General features: G+C 40.6%; 1 protein-coding gene across 2 annotated transcripts in view; it reads right to left on the reverse strand.

The window, feature by feature from the left end:
• Positions 1-14,336, reverse strand: part of STK31 (serine/threonine kinase 31) — an 80,057-nt gene extending 65,721 nt beyond the window's left edge. For both annotated transcript variants that reach the window (XM_066354013.1, XM_066354012.1), the window contains exons 1-2: positions 14,299-14,336; positions 14,158-14,210 (exon numbers count right to left, since the gene is read on the reverse strand). In XM_066354013.1, coding sequence (XP_066210110.1) covers positions 14,158-14,210; positions 14,299-14,326 — 81 coding nt within the window. In that variant the 5' untranslated portion in view covers positions 14,327-14,336. The remainder of the gene's footprint in view (positions 1-14,157; positions 14,211-14,298) is intronic.
• Positions 14,337-19,398: the final 5,062 nt, after the last annotated feature.

A 19,398-nucleotide genomic window follows, 5' to 3' on the forward strand; every position in this document is an offset into this window, starting at 1 on the left:
AGCATTAAGAGAAGCTGGATGAGGGTATAAAGAAAGCACCTGTGAGAAGCTGGTGGAAGTGGTAGAGGGGCAGGTGGCAAAGGAAAGCCCTGCAGAGTGGAGGTCCTGCCGCTGGAACCCCATGCCGGGCCAGACAGCCACCCCAAAAGGCGGAGCCCAGCATCTGTATCAAAAATTATTATGACAGAGGGAGACAAGATGGCGATGGAGTAGGCGGACGTACCAACTTCCACCTCCCAGAACCAAAGTAGATTACAAACTAATTTTAAGAACCATCATCTGGAACAACCAACTTTGGACTAAACTAAGAGGACTCTTCAACCAAGGAACACTGAAAAAGGCACACTGAGACTGGTAGGAAAAGCGGAAACACAAAGAGGGCTTCCCAGCTCCCTGGAGCGAACGGCAGCCAGGGGAGACTTGCGTGGTGGGAAGTGAGTTTAGCAGAGGGGGGAGGGTCCTGAATCCCAGGAACAAAGCCCCAGCCTGCAGCCCCAGAGCCTAGAAGAGGTGTATGGACAGTATTTAGCTGGAAACGAGAGGATACTGTTTGTGAGAAAGAGACTGATTTCTCAGACCCAGGATTCTTCTTAAATGGACCACGCAGAAAACCTCTCTCACAACTACTTACTTGGGACTCCGGGGGACAGGGAGAGGACCGGAGTAGCAGGAAGAGAGTGTAATCTAGGAGGCACAGGGAGAAACATTTTGAGAGACAGTCACCCTAACCCCTGAGACGAGAACTCCCCAAATCTGAAGTGAATATTTCCCCTGGAAACAGCAATACCAGCAAAGGGAAGCAGGACACCAGCCAAACAAGCTCTCTCGGGGCACTCAGAACAGAGTCGCTTAGAAGGAGGGAGCTTTCAGGACTACAGTAGTGAGAGTTAGGGTCTGAGCTGCAGCGCCCCCACCCACACGGCTGAGGGCTTCCCCAAGGGTGGGCAGCGGTGGGACACGGAAGCATGGTTCTATCAGCAAGGGCGGAAGCCGGCTGGCCACCACTGAGGCCCAGGTGTGAGCTCAGTCTTGCCTGGCTGGGGAGGAGGAGACATGCAAAAGTGGTCAAGCCCAGCTGCGGGCCACCTGCAATCCAGCCTGTGGGGGAAGGGCAGGAGCCCCAGAAGGGGCGGAGACCCGCCCTTGAGCAAGGGCGCAGGAGCACAGCCTTGCCCCGCCTGCGGAACCAAAGCTTGTAGCCTGACTTGGGAGCCGGCTCCTCCCACGAGGGTGGAGCCAAAAGCCCAGAACAAGTGGAGTCCCACTACTGAACGTGGGCACGCAGTCCCACCCGGCCTGTGGAGCCAAGGCTTGCAGCCATTCCACGAGCGGACTCCTCCTGCAAGGGCAAGGCGAAAGCACGGAATCAGGTGGAGACCCGCAACTGAGCAAGGGTGCTCACCCCTGCCCTCAGGGCCAAGCATAATGCCACCCACAGGGGTGGGGCGAAGGCCAAGGCCACCGAGGCTTGTACATCCGAGCACATGATTACAGCCACTCCCTTGAAGGAGAGGCAGAAACCACAGCAACAGCCCCAGTGGGCAGGCACCAGCAACACCCAAACCCGAACTCCCTAGGAAGTAACAGCAGAGGGGGAGGCAGGCCTGTAGACAGACCACACCTAGGGAACACAGAGGCCACACCAAGTGGATTCCAGTGGCCAAAACCTTCTTTTACACAGACAAAATGAGAAGGCAGAAAAATGCAACACAAATGAATCAAGAGAAATCCCCAGAAAAGGACTTAAATGAGTCAGATATAGCCAAATTACCAGATGCAGAGTTTAAAATAACGATTGTTAGGATGCTCAAAGATATTAGAACAATAGATGGTCATTACGAACAGCTAAATAAAGAAATAGCAAATATAAAAAAGGACAGTGAAATAATAAAAAAGAATCAGTCAGAAATGACAAATATAATATCAGAAATGAAGAACACAATGAAAGGAATTAAAAGCAGGATGGATGAAGCTGAGAATTGAATCAGCAAGTTAAAGGACAAGATAAATAAAAAGGCATGGAAGCAGAGCAGAAAAAAGAAAAAAGACTCAAAAAGTCTGAGGAAACTTTAAGAGAGCTCTGTAACAACATGAAGAGAAATAACATCCACATCATAGGAGTTCCTAAAGAAGAAGAGAAAGAACAAGGGATAGAGACTTTGTTCAATCATATCATAGCTGAAAACTTCCCTCAATTAAGGCAGGAAAACATCTCACAAGTTCAAGAAGCATAGAGAACTCCATTAAAGAGAAACCCAAAGAAATCTACACCAAGACACATCATAATTAAAATACCAAAGCTAAGTGATAAAGAGAAAATATTAAAAGCTACTAGAGAAAAAAAGACTATCACCTACAAAGGAGCCCCCATAAGGATAACTTCCAACTTCTCAATAGAAACACTTGAGGCCAGAAGGGAATGGCAAGAAATATTCAAAGTAATGCAGAACAAGAGCCTACAACCAAGACTACTTTATCCAGGAAGGCTATCGTTTAAAATTGAAAGAGAAATAAAAAGCTTTCCAGACAAAAAAAAAACTCAAGGAATTCACTACAACCAAACCAAGGCTGCAAGAAATGCTAAGGGGCCTGTTGTAAACAGATTAAAGGAGAAAAAGAATATAGCAAAAGAGGAATACAGTTTTAAAGAATAAAATGGCAATAAACAATTACATATCAATAATAACCTTAAATGTAAATGGATTAAATGATCCAATCAAAAGACATAGGGTAGCTGCATGGATAAGAAAACAGGACCCATACATATGCTGTCTACAAGAGACACACCGTAAAACAAAAGATGCACATAGACTGAGGATAAAAGGATGGAAAAAATATTGCACGCAAATGGAAATGAAAAAAAAACTGGAGTAGCAATACTTATATCAGACAAAATGGACTTTAAAACAAAGACTATAGTAAGAGATAAAGAAGGTCACTACATAATGATAAAGGGAGCAATCCAACAGGAAGATATAACCGTTATAAATATCTACGCACCTAATATAGAAGCAACTAAATATATAAAGCAGACTTTGATGAATTTAAAGGGCGAGATCAACAGCAGTACTATAATAGTAGGGGATTTCAATACCCCACTAACATCACTAGATAGATCCTCAAGAAAGAAAATTAAAGAAACAGCAGACTTAAAAGGACATACTAGATCAACTCGATTTTATAGATATCTTCAGAACCTAAAGCAGCAGAATATACATTCTTTTCAAGTGCTCATGGTACATTCTCTAGGATAGACCACATGTTAGGGCACAAAAGCAGTCTCAACAAATTTAAGAAGATTGAAATCATATCAAGCACTTTGTCTGATCACAATGGCATGAAACTAGAAATCAACCACAACAGAAAAACTGAAAAATACTCAAACACTTGGAAACTAAATAACATGTTATTAAATAACAAATGGGTTAACAATGAGATCAAAGAAGAAATTTTAAAATTCCTAGAAATGAATGATAACGAGTATACATCAACTCAAAATTTATGGGACACAGCAAAAGCAAGTCCTGAGAGGGAAGTTCATAGCATTACAGGCATACCTCAAGAAGCTAGAAAAAGCTCAAATAAACAACTTGACCCTGGATCTAAAAGAACTAGAAAAAGAACAGGAAGTAAAGCCCAGAGCTACTAGAAGGAAGAAAATAATGAAGATCAGAGCAGAAATAAATGACACAGAGGCTAAAGAAACAATACAGAGGATCAATGAAACCAGGAGCTGGTTCTTTGAAAAGGTAAACAAGATCGATGAACCTTTAACCAGACTCACCAAGAAAAAAAGAGGACTCAAATAAATAAAATTAGAAATGAGAGTGGAGAAATAACAACTGACACAACAAAAATACAAAAATATTGTAAGAAAATAATATGAAGAACTGTACGACAAAAAACTAGACAACCTGGCCTGACCGGGTGGTGGCACAGTGGATAGAGCATCGGAGTGGGATGCGGAAGACCAAGGTTCGAGACCCCGAGGTCGCCAGCTTGAGTGCGGGCTCATCTGGTTTGAGCAAAATCTCACCAGCTTGAGCCCAGGGTCGCTGGCTCGAGCAAGGGGTTACTCCGTCTGCTGAAGGCCCACGGTCAAGGCACGTATGAGAAGGCAATCAATGAACAATTAAGGTGTTGCAATGTGCAACGAAAAACTAATGATTGATACTTCTATTTTTTTAATATAAAAAAAATTTTAAAAAAAACAAAAAAACTAGACAACCTAGATGAAATGGACAAATTCCTTGAAACATATAAACTTCCAAAAATCAATCTGGAAGAATCAGAAAACCTAAACAGACTGATTACAACAAAAGAGATTGAAACAGTTATCAAAAAACTCCCAAAAAAGAAAAGTCCTGGGCCTGATGGCTTCACAAGTGAATTCTACCAAATATTCAAAGAAGAACTAACTCCTATCCTTCTCAAGCTATTTCAAAAAATTCAAGAGGAAGGAAGACTTCCAAGCTCCTTTTATGAGGTGAGAATAATTCTGATTCCAAAACTAGGTAAAGACACAAAAAGAAAAAAAATTATAGGCCAATATCCCTGATGAATTTAGATGCTAAAATCCTCAACAAAATATTAGCAAACCAAATCCAGCAATATATGGAAAAAACCATACACCATGATCAAGTGGGATTTATCCTTGGGAGGCAAGGCTAGTACAATATTCGCAAATCAATCAATGTGATTCATCACATAAAAGGAAGGAGAAAAACCACATGATAATTTCAATAGATGCAGAAAAAGCATTTGATAAAATCCAACACCCATTCATGATCAAAACTCTCAGCAAAGTGGGAATACAGGGAACATACCTCAACATGATAAAGGCCATCTATGACAAACCCACAGCCAACATCCTATTCAATGGGCAAAAATTAAAAGCAATCCCCTTAAGATCAGGAACAAGACAGGGGTGCCCCCTTTCACCATTCTTATTCAACACAGTTCTGGAAGTCCTAGCCACAGCAATCAGACAAAAAAAAAGAAATAAAAGGCATCCAAATTGGAAAAGAAGTAGTAAAACTATCATTATTTACAGATGATATATTGTATATAGAAAACCCTAAAGTCTCAGTCAAAAAACTACTAGACCTGATAAATGAATTCAGCAAGGTGGCAGGATATAAAATTAATACTCAAAAATCAGAGGCATTTTTATACACTAACAATGAACAGTCAGAAAGAGAAATTAAGGATGCAATCCCCTTTACCATTGCACCAAAAAAATAAAGTACCTAGGAATAAATTTAACCAGGGAGATAAAAATTTGTACTCGGAAAATTATAAAACATTGATAAAAGAAACCAGGGAAGATACAAACAAGTGAAAGCATATACTGTGCTTTGGGTTAGGAAGAATAAACATCATTAAAATGTCTATATTACCAAAAGTAATTTATAAATTCAATGCAATACTGATTAAAATACCAACGACTTCCTTCAAAGATATAGAACATATATTCCAAAAATTTATATGGAACCAAAAGAGAACACGAATAGCCTCAGCAATCTTGAAAAGGAAGAATAAAGTGGGAGGTATCACACTTCCTGCTATCAAGTTATACTACAAGGCCACTGTACTCAAAACAACCTGGTACTGGCATAGGAACAGTCATATAGATCAATGGAACAGAACTGAGAACCCAGAAATAAACCCACACTTTTATGGACAACTGATATTTGACAAAGGAGGTAAGAGCATACATTAGAGTAAAGACAGCCTCTTCAACAAATGGTGTTGGGAAAACTGGACAGCTACCTGCAAAAAAATGAAACTAGACCACCAACTTACACCATTCACAAAAATAAACTCAAAATGGATAAAAGACTTAAATGTAAGCCGTAAAACCATAAGCATCCTAGAAGAAAACATAGGCAGTAAGCTCTCTGACATCTCTCGCAGCAATATATTTGCCGATTTATCTCCACAGGCAAGTGAAATAAAAGACAGGATAAACAAATGGGACTATATCAAACTAAAAAGCTTATTCACAGCTGAAGACAATTAAGAACAGAATAAAAAGACAAACTCCACAATGGGAGAACATATTTGACAGTATGTCTGATAAGGGGTTAATAACCAAAATTTATAAAGAACTTGTAAAACTCAACACCAGAAAGACAAACAATCCAATCAAAAAATGGGCAAAAGAAATGAATAGATACTTCTCCAAAGAGGACATACAGATGGCCAATAGGTATATGAAAAAATGCTCAGCATCACTAATCATTAGAGAAATGCAAATTAAAACCACAATGAGATATCACCTCACACCAGTCAGAATGGCGCTCATCAACAAAACAACACAGAGTAAGTGCTGGTGAGGATGTGGAGAAAAGGGAACCCTCCTGCACTGCTGGTGGGAATGCAGACTGGTGCAGCCTCTGTGGAAAACAGTATGGAGATTCCTCAAAAAATTGAAAATCGAACTGCCTTTTGACCCAGCCATCCCACTTTTAGGAATATACCCCAAGAACACCATAGCACTGTTTGAAAAGAAGAAATGCACCCCCATGTTTATGGCAGCATTGTTCTCAATAGCGAAGATCTGGAAACAGCCCAAGGGTCCGTCAGTGGACAAGTGGATTATAAAGCTTTAGTACATATATACTATGGAATACTACTCAGCCATAAGAAATGATGATATTGGATCATTTACAACAACATGGATGGACCTTGATAACATTATACTGAGCGAAATAAGTAAATCAGAAAAAACTAAGAACTATATGATTCCATACATAGGTGGGATATAAAAATGAGACTCAGAGATATGGACAAGAGTGTGGGGGTTACGGGGTGGGGGGGAGGAGAGGGAGGGGCACAAAGAAAACCAGTTAAAAGGTGACGGAAGACAACTGGACTTTGGGTGATGGGAATGCAGCATAATCAAATGTCAAAATAACCTAGAGATGTTTTCTCTGAACATATGTACCCTGATTTATCAATGTCACCCCATTAAAATTAATTTTTAAAAAAAGAAAGCACCTGTACTAATTTTATACCTTTCCTTTAAGTCTAAAGTTGTATCAAAAGAAACAAATACACATATATGTTCTTAAAATATATATATCAACAAAATATTCAGTAAGGCTAGAAAGAACACGATTATCTCTGATGACGAAAACACTGACACCATGATGAATATCAGAATCACTGTACAGTAAAAAGGAGAACTGAATTTACAGTCACTGCAACACACATTAGAAGCAGCCTTTGTAAAGAAGGCCCTGAAATTACCTAAATTCAGAACACATCAAAATATTCTACCTAGTAAGATTGGGTAGCAATATGGATTAACTAAATTCATGCTCTTTCAAATAAAAAGTGTAAGTCAAATACTTAAAATGCCTTCAGCTTCCACACATCCAACTGGGCCTCAAGTGTTTCATGTAAGTGGCTTATCTGGCAGAAATTCACAGTAGCGGAAAAACAGAATATACATGAGCAGATCCATCTAGGCCTGCAGATAGATCTCTAAATCTCTATTTACCCTTCATCTACATCCCATCCCAATCCAATCCACTTTTACAATCTGCCTCTTAAAATAATCATTTGGAAAATGACAATACGACATATCAGAATCTATGGGATGCAGCAAAAGCAGTGATAAGAGGGAAGTTCATATCACTTCAGGCATATATGAACAAACAAGAGAGAGCCCAAGTGAACCACTTAACTTCACACCTTAAGGAACTAGAAAAAGAAGAACAAAGACAACCCAAAACCAGCCGAAGAAAGGAGATAATAAAAATCAGAGCAGAAATAAATGAAATAGAGAACAGAAAAACTATAGAAAAAATTAATAAAACAAGGAGCTGGTTCTTTGAAAAGATCAACAAAATTGACAAACCCTTGGCAAGATTTACCAAGGAAAAAAGAGAAAGAACTCATATAAACAAAATCCAAAATGAAAGAGGAGAAATCACCACGGACACCGTAGATATACAAAGAATTATTGTAGAATACTATGAAAAACTTTATGCCACTAAATTCAACAACCTAGAAGAAATGGATAAATTCTTAGAACAATACAACCTTCCTAGACTGAGTCAATAAGAAGCAGAAAGCCTAAACAGACCTATTAGTAGAGAAGAAATAGAAAAAACCATTAAAAACCTCCCCAAAAATAAAAGTCCAGGCCCAGACAGCTATACTAGCGAATTTTATCAAACATTCAAAGAAGACTTGGTTCCTATTCTCCTCAAAGTCTTCCAAAAAATTGAAGAAGAAGCAATACTACCAAACACATTTTATGAGGCCAACATAACCCTCATACCAAAATCAGGCAAGGATGGCACAAAAAAAGAAAACTACAGACCAATATCTCTAATGAATACAGATGCTAAAATACTAAACAAAATACTAGCAAATCGAATACAACATATTAAAAAAATAATACATCATGATCAAGTGGGATTCATCCCAGAATCTCAAGGATGGTTCAACATACGTAAAACGGTTAACATAATACACCATATCAACAAAACAAAGAACAAAAACCACATGATCTTATCAATAGACACAGGAAAGGCATTCGATAAAATACAACACAATTTTATGTTTAAGACTCTCAACAAAATGGGTATAGAAGGAAAATATCTCAACATGATAAAGGCCATATATGATAAACCATCAGCTAACATCATATTAAATGGCACAAAACTGAAGGCTTTCCCCCTTAAATCAGGAACAAGACAGGGTTGTCCACTCTCTCCACTCTTATTTAATGTGGTACTAGAGGTTCTAGCCAGAGCAATCAGACAAGACAAAGAAATAAAAGGCATCCATATCGGAAAAGAAGAAGTAAAGGTATCACTTTTTGCAGATGATATGATCCTATACATCGAAAACCCCAAAGAATCCACAAAAAGACTACTAGAAACAATAAGCCAATAAGTTGCAGTAAGGTTGCAGGATACAAAATTAACATACAGAAGTCAATAGCCTTTCTCTATGCCAACAATGAAACATTTGAGAACGAACTCAAAAGAATAATCCCCTTCACGACTGCAACAAAAAAAAAATATCTAGGAATAAACATAACAAAGAATGTAAAGGACTTATATAATGAAAACTATAAACCATTGTTAAGGGAAATCGAAAAAGATATAATGAGATGGAAGAATATTCCTTGTTCTTGGTTAGGAAGAATAAATATAATCAAAATGGCCATATTACCCAAAGCAATATACAAATTTAATGCAATTCCCATCAAAATTCCAATGACATTTTTTAAAGAAATAGAGCAAAAAATCATCAGATTTATATGGAACTATAAAAAACCCCAAATAGCCAAAGCAATCCTAAAGAAAAAGAATGAAGCTGGGGGCATTACAATACCTGACTCCAAACTATATTATAGGGCCACGACAATCAAAACAGCATGTTATTGGCAGAAAAATAGACACTCAGACCAATGGAACAGAATAGAAAACCCAGAAATAAAACCACATATATAATAGTCAAATAATTTTTGATAAAGGGGCCAACAACACACAATGGAGAAAAGAAAGCCTCTTCAATAAATGGTGCTGGGAAAACTGGAAAGCCACATGCAAAAGAATGAAACTGGACTACAGTTTGTCCCCCTGTACTAAAATTAACTCAAAATGGATCAAAGATCTAAACATAAGACCTGAAACAATTAAGTACATAGAAGAAGACATAGGTACTCAACTCATGGACCTGGGTTTTAAAGAGCATTTTATGAATTTGACTCCACAGGCAAGAGAAGTGAAGGCAAAAATTAATCAATGGGATTACATCAGACTAAGAAGTTTTTGCTCAGCAAGAGAAACTGTAACAAAATAAACAGCCAACTAAATGGGAAATGATATTTTCAAACAGCAGCTCAGATAAGGGCCTAATATCCAAAATATACAAAGAACTCATAAAACTCAACAACAAACAAACAAACAATCCAATAAAAAAATAGGAAATGGACAAGAACAGACACTTCTCCCAGGAAGAAATACAAATGGCCAACAGATATATGAAAAGATGCCCATCTTCTTTAGTTATTAGAGAAATGCAAATCAAAACTGCAATGAGATACCACCTCACACATGTTAGATTAGCTATTATTAGCAAGACAGGTAATAGCAAATGTTAGAGAGGCTGTGGAGAAAAAGGAACCCTCATACACTGTTGGTGGGAATGTAAAGTAGTACAACCATTATGGAAGAAAGTATGGTGGTTCCTCAAAAAACTAAAAATAGAACTACCTTATGACCCAGCAATCCCTCTACTGCAGGGGTCCCCAAACTTTTTACACAGGGGCCAGTTCACTGTCCCTCAGACTGTTGGAGGGACAGACTATAAAAAAAATATGAACAAATCCCTGTGCACACTGCACATATTTTAAAGTAAAAAAACAAAACGGGAACAAATACAGTATTTAAAATAAAGAACGAGTAAGTTTAAATCAACAAACTGACCAGTATTTCAATGGGAACTATGCTCCTCTCACTGACCACCAATGAAAGAGGTGCCCCTTCTGGAAGTGCGGTGAGGGCCGGATAAATGGCCTCAGGGGGCCGCATGCGGCCCGCGGGCCGTAGTTTGGGGACCCCTGCTCTACTGGGTATATACCCCAAAAACTCAGAAACATTGATACACAAAGACACATGCAGCCCCATGTTCATTGCAACATTGTTCACAGTGGCCAGGACATGGAAACAACCAAAAAGCCCATCAATAGATGACTGGATAGCCCTGGCCGGTTGGCTCAGCGGTAGAGCGTCGGCCTAGCGTGCGGAGGACCCGGGTTCGATTCCCGGCCAGGGCACATAGGAGAAGCGCCCATTTGCTTCTCCACCCCTCCGCCGCGCTTTCCTCTCTGTCTCTCTCTTCCCCTCCCGCAGCCAAGGCTCCATTGGAGCAAAGATGGCCCGGGCGCTGGGCATGGCTCTGTGGCCTCTGCCTCAGGCGCTAGAGTGGCTCTGGTCGCAATATGGCGACGCCCAGGATGGGCAGAGCATCGCCCCCTGGGGGGCAGAGCACCGCCCCTGGTGGGTGTGCCGGGTGGATCCCGGTCGGGCGCATGCGGGAGTCTGTCTGACTGTCTCTCCCTGTTTCCAGCTTCAGAAAAATGAAAAAAAAAAAAAAAAAAAAAAAAAAAAAAAAAAAATAGATGACTGGATAAAGAAGATGTGGCACATATACACTATGGGATACTAGTCAGCCATAAGAAATGACGACATCGGATCACTTACAGCAAAATGGTGGGATCTTGATAACATTATACGAAGTGAAATAAGTAAATCAGAAAAAACCAGGAACTGCATTATTCCATACGTAGGTGGGACATAAAAGTGAGACTAAGAGACATCGATAAGAATGTGGTGGTTACGGGGTGAGGGGGGCGAGGGAAAGGGAAAGGGGGAGGGACACAAAGAACACTAGATAGAAGGTGACAGAGGACAATCTGACTTTGGGTGATGGGTATGCAACATAATTGAACGACAAGATAACCTGGACATGTTATCTTTGAATATATGTATCCTGATTTATTGATGTCACCCCATTAAAAAAATAAAATTATATTAAAAAATAATAATAATAATAATAATTTGATTCATATGGATGCCATTAGTAGTTTTAACTCTTAATCTTCTCATCCACTTAAGACACATTTCCTTTGTATTAGTGTGTCTAAATTTCTACAAGGGCTTCAACCTCATGCTGAAATCAAAAGTTGGTAAATTACAGCCTCTGACACCTGTTTCGTAAACAAACTTTTAATGGATCACAAGTACACCTATTTGTTTATATACTGTCTACAACTGCCTTTGCACTGTACTGGCAGTTGATAAAGTTGAACAGTTCCAACAGAGACTCTGAATGTAATGTTAAAGTATTTACTATGTAATCTTTTGCAGAAAAACTTTCTGACACCAGATTTCAAAAACTACTTAGTAAGAAAAAAGAAAAATATCGTTTTAACACAGTATACAGAGATGTGCTGTAGCACTGGACACCTGAAATCTGTATAATTATGTTAATCAGTGTCACCGTAATAAATTCAACTTAAAAAGGAAAATATCTTAATATATTTGTACTGGTTACATTCTGAAATAACATTTTTGGATTTTTTTGTATTGTGACAGAGAGAGGGGCAGATAGGAACAGACAGACAGGAAGGGAGAGAAATGAGAAGCATCAATTCTTCATTGTGGCATCTTAGTTGTTCATTGACTGCTTTCCCATATGTGCCTTGACTGGGGGGCTACAGCAGTAAGTGACCCCTTGCTCAAGCCAGCGACCTTGGGCTCAAGCCAGTAACCCTGGGCTTCAAACCAGAGACCTTTGGGCTCAAGCCAGTGACCATGGGGTTATGTCTATGATCCCCATGCTCAAGCCAGCAACCCCCAAGTTTTGAACCTGGATCCTTTGCATCCCACTCTGACACTCTATATCAGGCATCCCCAAACTACGGCCTGCGGGCCGCATGCGGCCTCCTGAGGCCATTTATCCGGCCCTCGCTGCACTTCTGGAAGGGGTACCTCTTTCATTGGTGGTCAGTGAGAAGAGCACTGTATGTGGCGGCCCTCCAACGGTATGAGGGACAGTGAACTGGCCCCCTGTGTAAAAAGTCTGGGGACCCCTGCTCTATATCCACTGTACCACCACCTGGTAAGGCAACATTTTGGATATTTTCAGTTAAATAAAATATATTTACTAAAATTGATTTCACCTGTTTCTTTTTAATTATGTGTCTGCTAAATTTTAAATTAATTAGGTGGTGCACATATTTCTACTGGACAGCGCTGGTCTAGAAAATCTTATTTAAGCTTAATGCTGTTTCTATAAAAAAGTTTCGATATGCCTGACCAGGCGGTGGCGCAGTGGATAGAGCATCAGACTGGGATGCAGAGGACCCAGGTTCGAGACCCCAAGGGTCGCCATCTTGAGCGCAGGCTCATCTGGTTTGAGCAAAAGCCCACCAACTTGGACCCAAGATCGCTGGCTCCAGCAATGGGTTACTCGGTCTGCTGAAGGCCCGCGGTCAAGGCACGTTTGAGAAGGCAATCAATGAACAACTAAGGTGTTGCAATGTGCAATGAAAAACTAATGATTGATGCTTCTCATCTCTCTCCGTTCCTGTCTGTCTGTCCCTGTCTATCCCTCTCTCTGACTCACTCTCTGTGACTCACTCTCTGTCTCTGTAAAAAAAATAAAATAAATAAATAAATAAAAATTAAAAAAAAAAAAAAAGTTTCGATATTATTTACCATCCAACCTGAGACACTGTTGAGAGTGACACAGATGTGACTAATACAAAGGGGATAAAACAGAATATGTAGGCACTTTAGAAAATATATGCATAAGCATCTATTTCTATGAATACCACCCTTCTCCAAAGTATTTTCTACACGGGTTTAGGAACTCTGGCTTAGTCACGTTCTTCAATGATTTTTCTTCTCATAAAGTCCATTTCCCACATTTCCAACCACTCTACCTCCATGAAAAGTTGTTCTCATGCTGTATGAAGTATAGAGGAATGTCATTCCCTTCCCTCCATGTGTAGTTCACAAAATTAAAAATTAGTGAGTACATCAGAGGGATTCACCATCTTAAATTCCGGAACACACGCACTTCGGTGCCTTGCTCCTTATTTAAACCTGAGTAAACTCCTCTGACTTGAAGCCTAGAAATAGAAACTTAGTAATGTGTCCTTACTGCTTCCAATTCTGTGATGAGAAAGATGTATTTCAAATTCAAAATTAAGTCATTAGAAAATATGACAGATTTTTTAATTTACTATCTTTCAAGAAACAATCTTATAAAATATCACTAGATGGAGCTGTGACTTCACAAATAAGAGTTTCTCGGCATCTTCAGTTAGTTTATGCAGCCTGATTTGTTGGTGTTAAATTGAGAGTAATTCTGAAACCACAATTACATTGTTTTCTTATATGCAGTATATTATGAACATCCTACTAATAACAAGTATTTAATTCTAGCTGTAGCCATTTGTCTTCTAATAATGCTGTATGTTAAATAATTGTCAATAAAAATTAGAAATTCAGAATGACAATGATATACATATTCTGGGGTTTTTATTTTTGTTTTTGTTGGGGTGGACCTGTGTTAGTGGAGAAAGAGATGGGAGAGGAAATCAACCAGGCTGCTATTTACCTGGGCCCAAAATGTTACTGCATCTTCCACATGACTTCCAACCACATCTTCAACTAAAATCAAATCATAATACAAAGCTAATTAGAAGTTAATCAAGATCATCTACCTTTTACATCCAAAAATAATTTTTAATGTCAGTACCTTTATTGTATTGCGTATCTTCATCCATTTTGACAATTTCTGAAAAACTAAAACAATACAATATCTTGAATTAGGTTCTAACCATCTGTTAACAGTGAATAAACACTAAACCTAATGTTCCAAGTCCTACAAACATGTTTTGTCCTAAATAAAGTTATCAAAATTCCAACTCCATATTAATAAAGACCTCAAAAATATTTGTTCATTCTTTTGCTTCTATTATATTGTCTTTTGCAATTCATCATATACAAACACCATCTTTCAAATTATCTCTTCAAACTTTTACAAATTTACACCAAAGCGGATAATTCGTGCACATTTTGATCAATTATATAAATCAATACTTCATAACAATGTGCATGTTCTTTTACAGTAATTGATGCCATCCCAAGAGTAGGACTTCCACAATTTACACAATATAAAACACTACAAATACGTACAGAACAAATGCTTCAGATTAGTAATCAAATTTACTTTAAAGGCATGGTGGTTTTTGCTTTTGAAGATACCCTGCAATTGAAGACTTGCAAAACAAATCAAAATTTGCCCGTTACTTCAAAAATAATTTGCATTACATAATATATTTTCCCACTGCAAAATATTTCAAGATAAACGCCTACCAATTTATGTTATCCTTATTACACTAGAATATTGCTTTACATGCATAAATGTTAGTTCTTTGAAGGACACTAAAAATACAGATTTAAGAGCTTTAAAATTATCCAAGAACATCACTGTACCAAAGTTTAAAACGCTTTCTGAACTTTTATGAAAGGAAAAAAGTTAACTGTGTCACAGGAGGAAAAAAGTCAAAAAAAACTTTAACTTTATTCTTCTAATTTTTGTTACAGCTTTAAAAAAAAACTTTATTTTCCACATATACTAAGCAGCATGAAAACATCTTCAGAACAAGGATTCTTCGTCAACAAATAATTTTAAATTGAGCAAATATTTTGTAAAACCAAGTGGAAATCATCTTAAGGTGACCCTGACTTAAATTTGGTAAAAATGAAAATGTTTACTTTGGAAATCCCACCAGACGGACTAGGAAGCTATTTCTAGAATAGTCTGGAAATCGTATTTTAAAGGGGATCGGAAAGACTTCCGCCACAGCGACGGCGGCACACCTACTCAACCGCTTCCTGCAAACCCGTGTCACCAAATGGCCCTTCCCAATCTCCAATTCACCGCGAGAACTTGAAAGACGTGAATCCACGTCCTCCCTTAGCAATGATTCCGAGAGATTTCGAAGCTTAAATGGCACTGAAGAGAAAATTCCACCGTCTTCCCCGACCGAGGACCCTCCACCGGCGTCGCCCGTAGGCCCGGGGTGCCTGGCACCCTCGGACATGGGCCCAGGCTCGAAGGCGAAGGCCAGAAAACGGACCTCGCCATCCTCGTGACCTAACCGGGGACCATGGGTAAAACGATGGTCCTGGACGTGACCGCCATCGAACCTACCAATAGGACTCCTGACCCCCCACTCTCCGCCACGGACTCCCTAGGAAGGTGCCCCCAGCCTCCCAGGCCGGGCCCCCTGCCCGCCGCCACCGCTCACCGTCAGCCGTCGGGCGCGCACACACTTACCACTGGGCCTCCACGCGCCCCTTGCCCTTGCGCACGCGGCCCTGCGCCATTACCGGATCCCGCTCACGTGGCCGCTGAGGCTCGGGTCCCGCGGCGGGGCGCGCTGGGCGGGGCCGCGCACGCTGAGAGCCACGCACGCTGAGAGCCACGCACGGAGGGCGCGTGCGGGAGGAGTTATGGGCCGGAGTGACCCCCGCCCTCCCCACTCCCCCCGCTGGGCGTCAAGGCAGGTTCCTTGAACGAGGCGTCGAAAAACGGTGTCTAGTGGGGGGTCTGACTTTGGTGGTCTTTCCTAATGGTTTCACCCTGATGCACATTCTGCAACAGCGAAACTAGAAGAATCCCCAACATTCTTTTTGCAAGATGGAAAAGAGAAAGTGACATTGGTCAACGACAATGCGGTCTTCGGATTACTAGGTTGAAAACCGTTTCTCTGCCCACCCTCTCTCTCTTGTGTTGCAGCTTTTTTATTTTTTTCATGGCTTTAATGGAAGCGGGGGGGGGGGGTGTAATATAGCGTAGGTGTCTGGTTATATGTGCATATAACATAATTTGTGGCAGACTTTGCACAACAGTTAAAATTCTTTCCATTATTTTATCCTAATTGAGATGTAGTTAACAATATAAACTGCAGGTATTAAAAGTACACAAATTGATTAGAGCAGACAAAGGTACAGTGTTGAAAAAAAAAGGTACAGTGTTGAAATCATCCTCAAAATCAATATAACAGGCCCTGGCCAGTTGGCTCAGCGGTAGAGCGTCGGCCTAGCGTGCGGAGGACCCGGGTTCGATTCCCGGCCAGGGCACACAGGAGAAGCGCTCATTTGCTTCTCCACCCCTCCGCCGCACTTTCCTCTCTGTCTCTCCCTTCCCCTCCCGCAGCCAAGGCTCCATTGGAGCAAAGATGGCCCAGGCGCTGGGGATGGCTCTGTGGCCTCTGCCTCAGGCGCTAGAGTGGCTCTGGTCGCAACATGGCAATGCCCAGGATGGGCAGAGCATCGCCCCCTGGTGGGCAGAGCGTCGCCCCTGGTGGGCGTGCCGGGTGGATCCCGGTCGGGCGCATGCGGGAGTCTGTCTGACTGTCTCTCCCTGTTTCCAGCTTAAGAAAAAAAAAAAAAAAAAAAAAAAATCAATATAACAATCATTTCCATTACCCCAAAAAGTTTCCTCGGGCCCATTTATAATACTTGGGTCTCCTACTTACTCCAAGGGACAGATTCTGCTTTGTTGGCATACGTAAGTTTGCATTTTCTAGAATTCAACGTTAATAAAATCATACAGGATGTACGTTTTGTTTGGTTTGTCAGCATAATTATTTTGAGATTCGTCTATTTTGTCATGTATATATCAATAGTTTACTATTCATTGCTAAATACCGTCCCATTGCATGATTTTAATACAGTGTATGTACTTTTTGAGAGGTATTTGCATTGTTTCCAGTTTGGGGTTGTTTCGAATAAAGCTGCTATGGATAATCAGGTGCTGGTCCCTGTATGGGCATACCCTTTCATTTCTGTTGGGTTAATAATCAGAGTAGAATGTTAGGGTCAGCTAGTTGTGTGTGTTTCACTCGAAGAAACTACTAGACCGTTTAACAAAGTAGTTTTACTATTTTATATTCCCTCCAGCAGTGTTTAAGAGTTCTAGTTGCTGTATATCCTCACCGTCATTTTATGGTCAGTGTTGTTTTAAGTTTAGACATTTAGGTAGAGTGGTATCTCTTTGTGGTTTTAATTGAATGTCTCTATTAACTAAAAATATTGAGCATCTTTTTTATTTTCTTTTTATATAGTTTCCTAGGTGAAGTGTCTGTTCAAACTTTTTCCTTTTTTTTTTTTTTTTTTTTTAGTTTTGTGTTTTTGTTTTTTTTTTCATTTTTCTGAAGCTGGAAACAGGGAGAGACAGTCAGACAGACTCCCGCATGCGCCCGACTGGGATCTATCCGGCACGCCCACCATGGGGCGACGCTCTGCCCACCAGGGGGCGATGTTCTGCCCATCCTGGGCGTCGCCATATTGCGACCAGAGCCACTCGAGTGCCTGAGGCAGAGGCCACAGAGCCATCCCCAGCGCCCGGGCCATCTTTGCTCCAATGGAGCCTTGGCTGCGGGAGGGGAAGAGAGAGACAGAGAGGAAAGCGCGGCAGAGGGGTGGAGAAGCAAATGGGCGCTTCTCCTGTGTGCCCTGGCCGGGAATCGAACCCGGGTCCTCCGCACGCTAGGCCGACGCTCTACCGCTGAGCCAACCGGCCAGGGCTAACTTTTTCCTTTTTTTAAATTGTTTTCTTGTTGAGTTTTGCAGTTGATTATATACTGTGGACACAACTCCTTCAGAGTTGCAAATATTCTCTCCTAGTTTGTGGCTTGTCTTTTCATTCTCTAGAAAAGGGTATATCAAAGAGCCTTTCTTGATTGTGATGAAGTCCAGTTTATCATGCTTTTGTCTTGGGTCTAGGAAGTCTCTGGATAACCCAGAACAGTGGTCGGCAAACTCATTAGTCAACAGAGCCAAATATCAGCAGTACAATGATTGAAATTTCTTTTGAGAGCCAAATTTTTTAAACTATATAGGTAGGTACATTCCTTATCGAGATAGCACCCACATGTGGTATTTTGTGGAAGAGCCACACTCAAGGGGCCAAAGAGCTCACATGTGACTCGCGAGCCACAGTTTGCCGACCACTGACCCAGAACACAAAAGGTTTCTCTTATATTTTATTCTAGAAGTCTTACATGTTTAGACTTTCCATTTAAACTTAAAATCCTATTTGAGTTTACTTTAAATAGTATAAGATGCAAAGCCTTACTTTTTTCTGTATGAATACCCATGTCACTATCTCCTATCAAGGCTTATATTCCAACCCCGATCAAACACCCTCAAGATCTACCCCCAGATATTATTTCCTGCCAGTATTTTAACTAGAACCTGCAATTCATTCAGATTGTAACCTACCCTCAGGAAGGACTGAATTTCCCCACTAGGGTATGCTCAGACCTAATCCTAGTTATCAATTTGAAGACAATGAAAGGTGCCAGGGGTGAGTACTGAGGAAGACAAGTGTCACCTTACAATGTAAGTGTCTTAGATAAAGTCTCTGCAGGGTTTCCGGCAAGCACAGGTTGCTCTCCTCTATAAAGATGGAGAGGCTGCTTCTACCAGTTCAAAAGTTCAAAAACACCTGAAGTCCAAGACCAGGCTTACCAACACGAACGTTCACACCCCATGACTCGGGTCCAGTCTTATCCTATCGGCATGCTGGCTTTGTTGGAGAGGATCGAGGCTGTGCATTCGGTTTCCTTTGCAGCCTTGCCACTTTTCTAGTAGCTTTGGGCAGGTTGCCAGTGCAGGTTGCTTGCATCTGCAGGAGATAAGACCTGGATGCCACTGAGGCATTCTAGCATTGACGGCATGTCTTGACTTAAGTAGCTAACATGAGCCTTCGTTCAAGGTTTCTAAAACAGTTAACAATAGCTAACCAACACTTCTGCCTTTATTTCCATGAGTCCCATCCATT

Source organism: Saccopteryx leptura, chromosome 12, assembly GCF_036850995.1.
Source record: "Saccopteryx leptura isolate mSacLep1 chromosome 12, mSacLep1_pri_phased_curated, whole genome shotgun sequence".
NCBI lineage: Eukaryota > Metazoa > Chordata > Mammalia > Chiroptera > Emballonuridae > Saccopteryx > Saccopteryx leptura.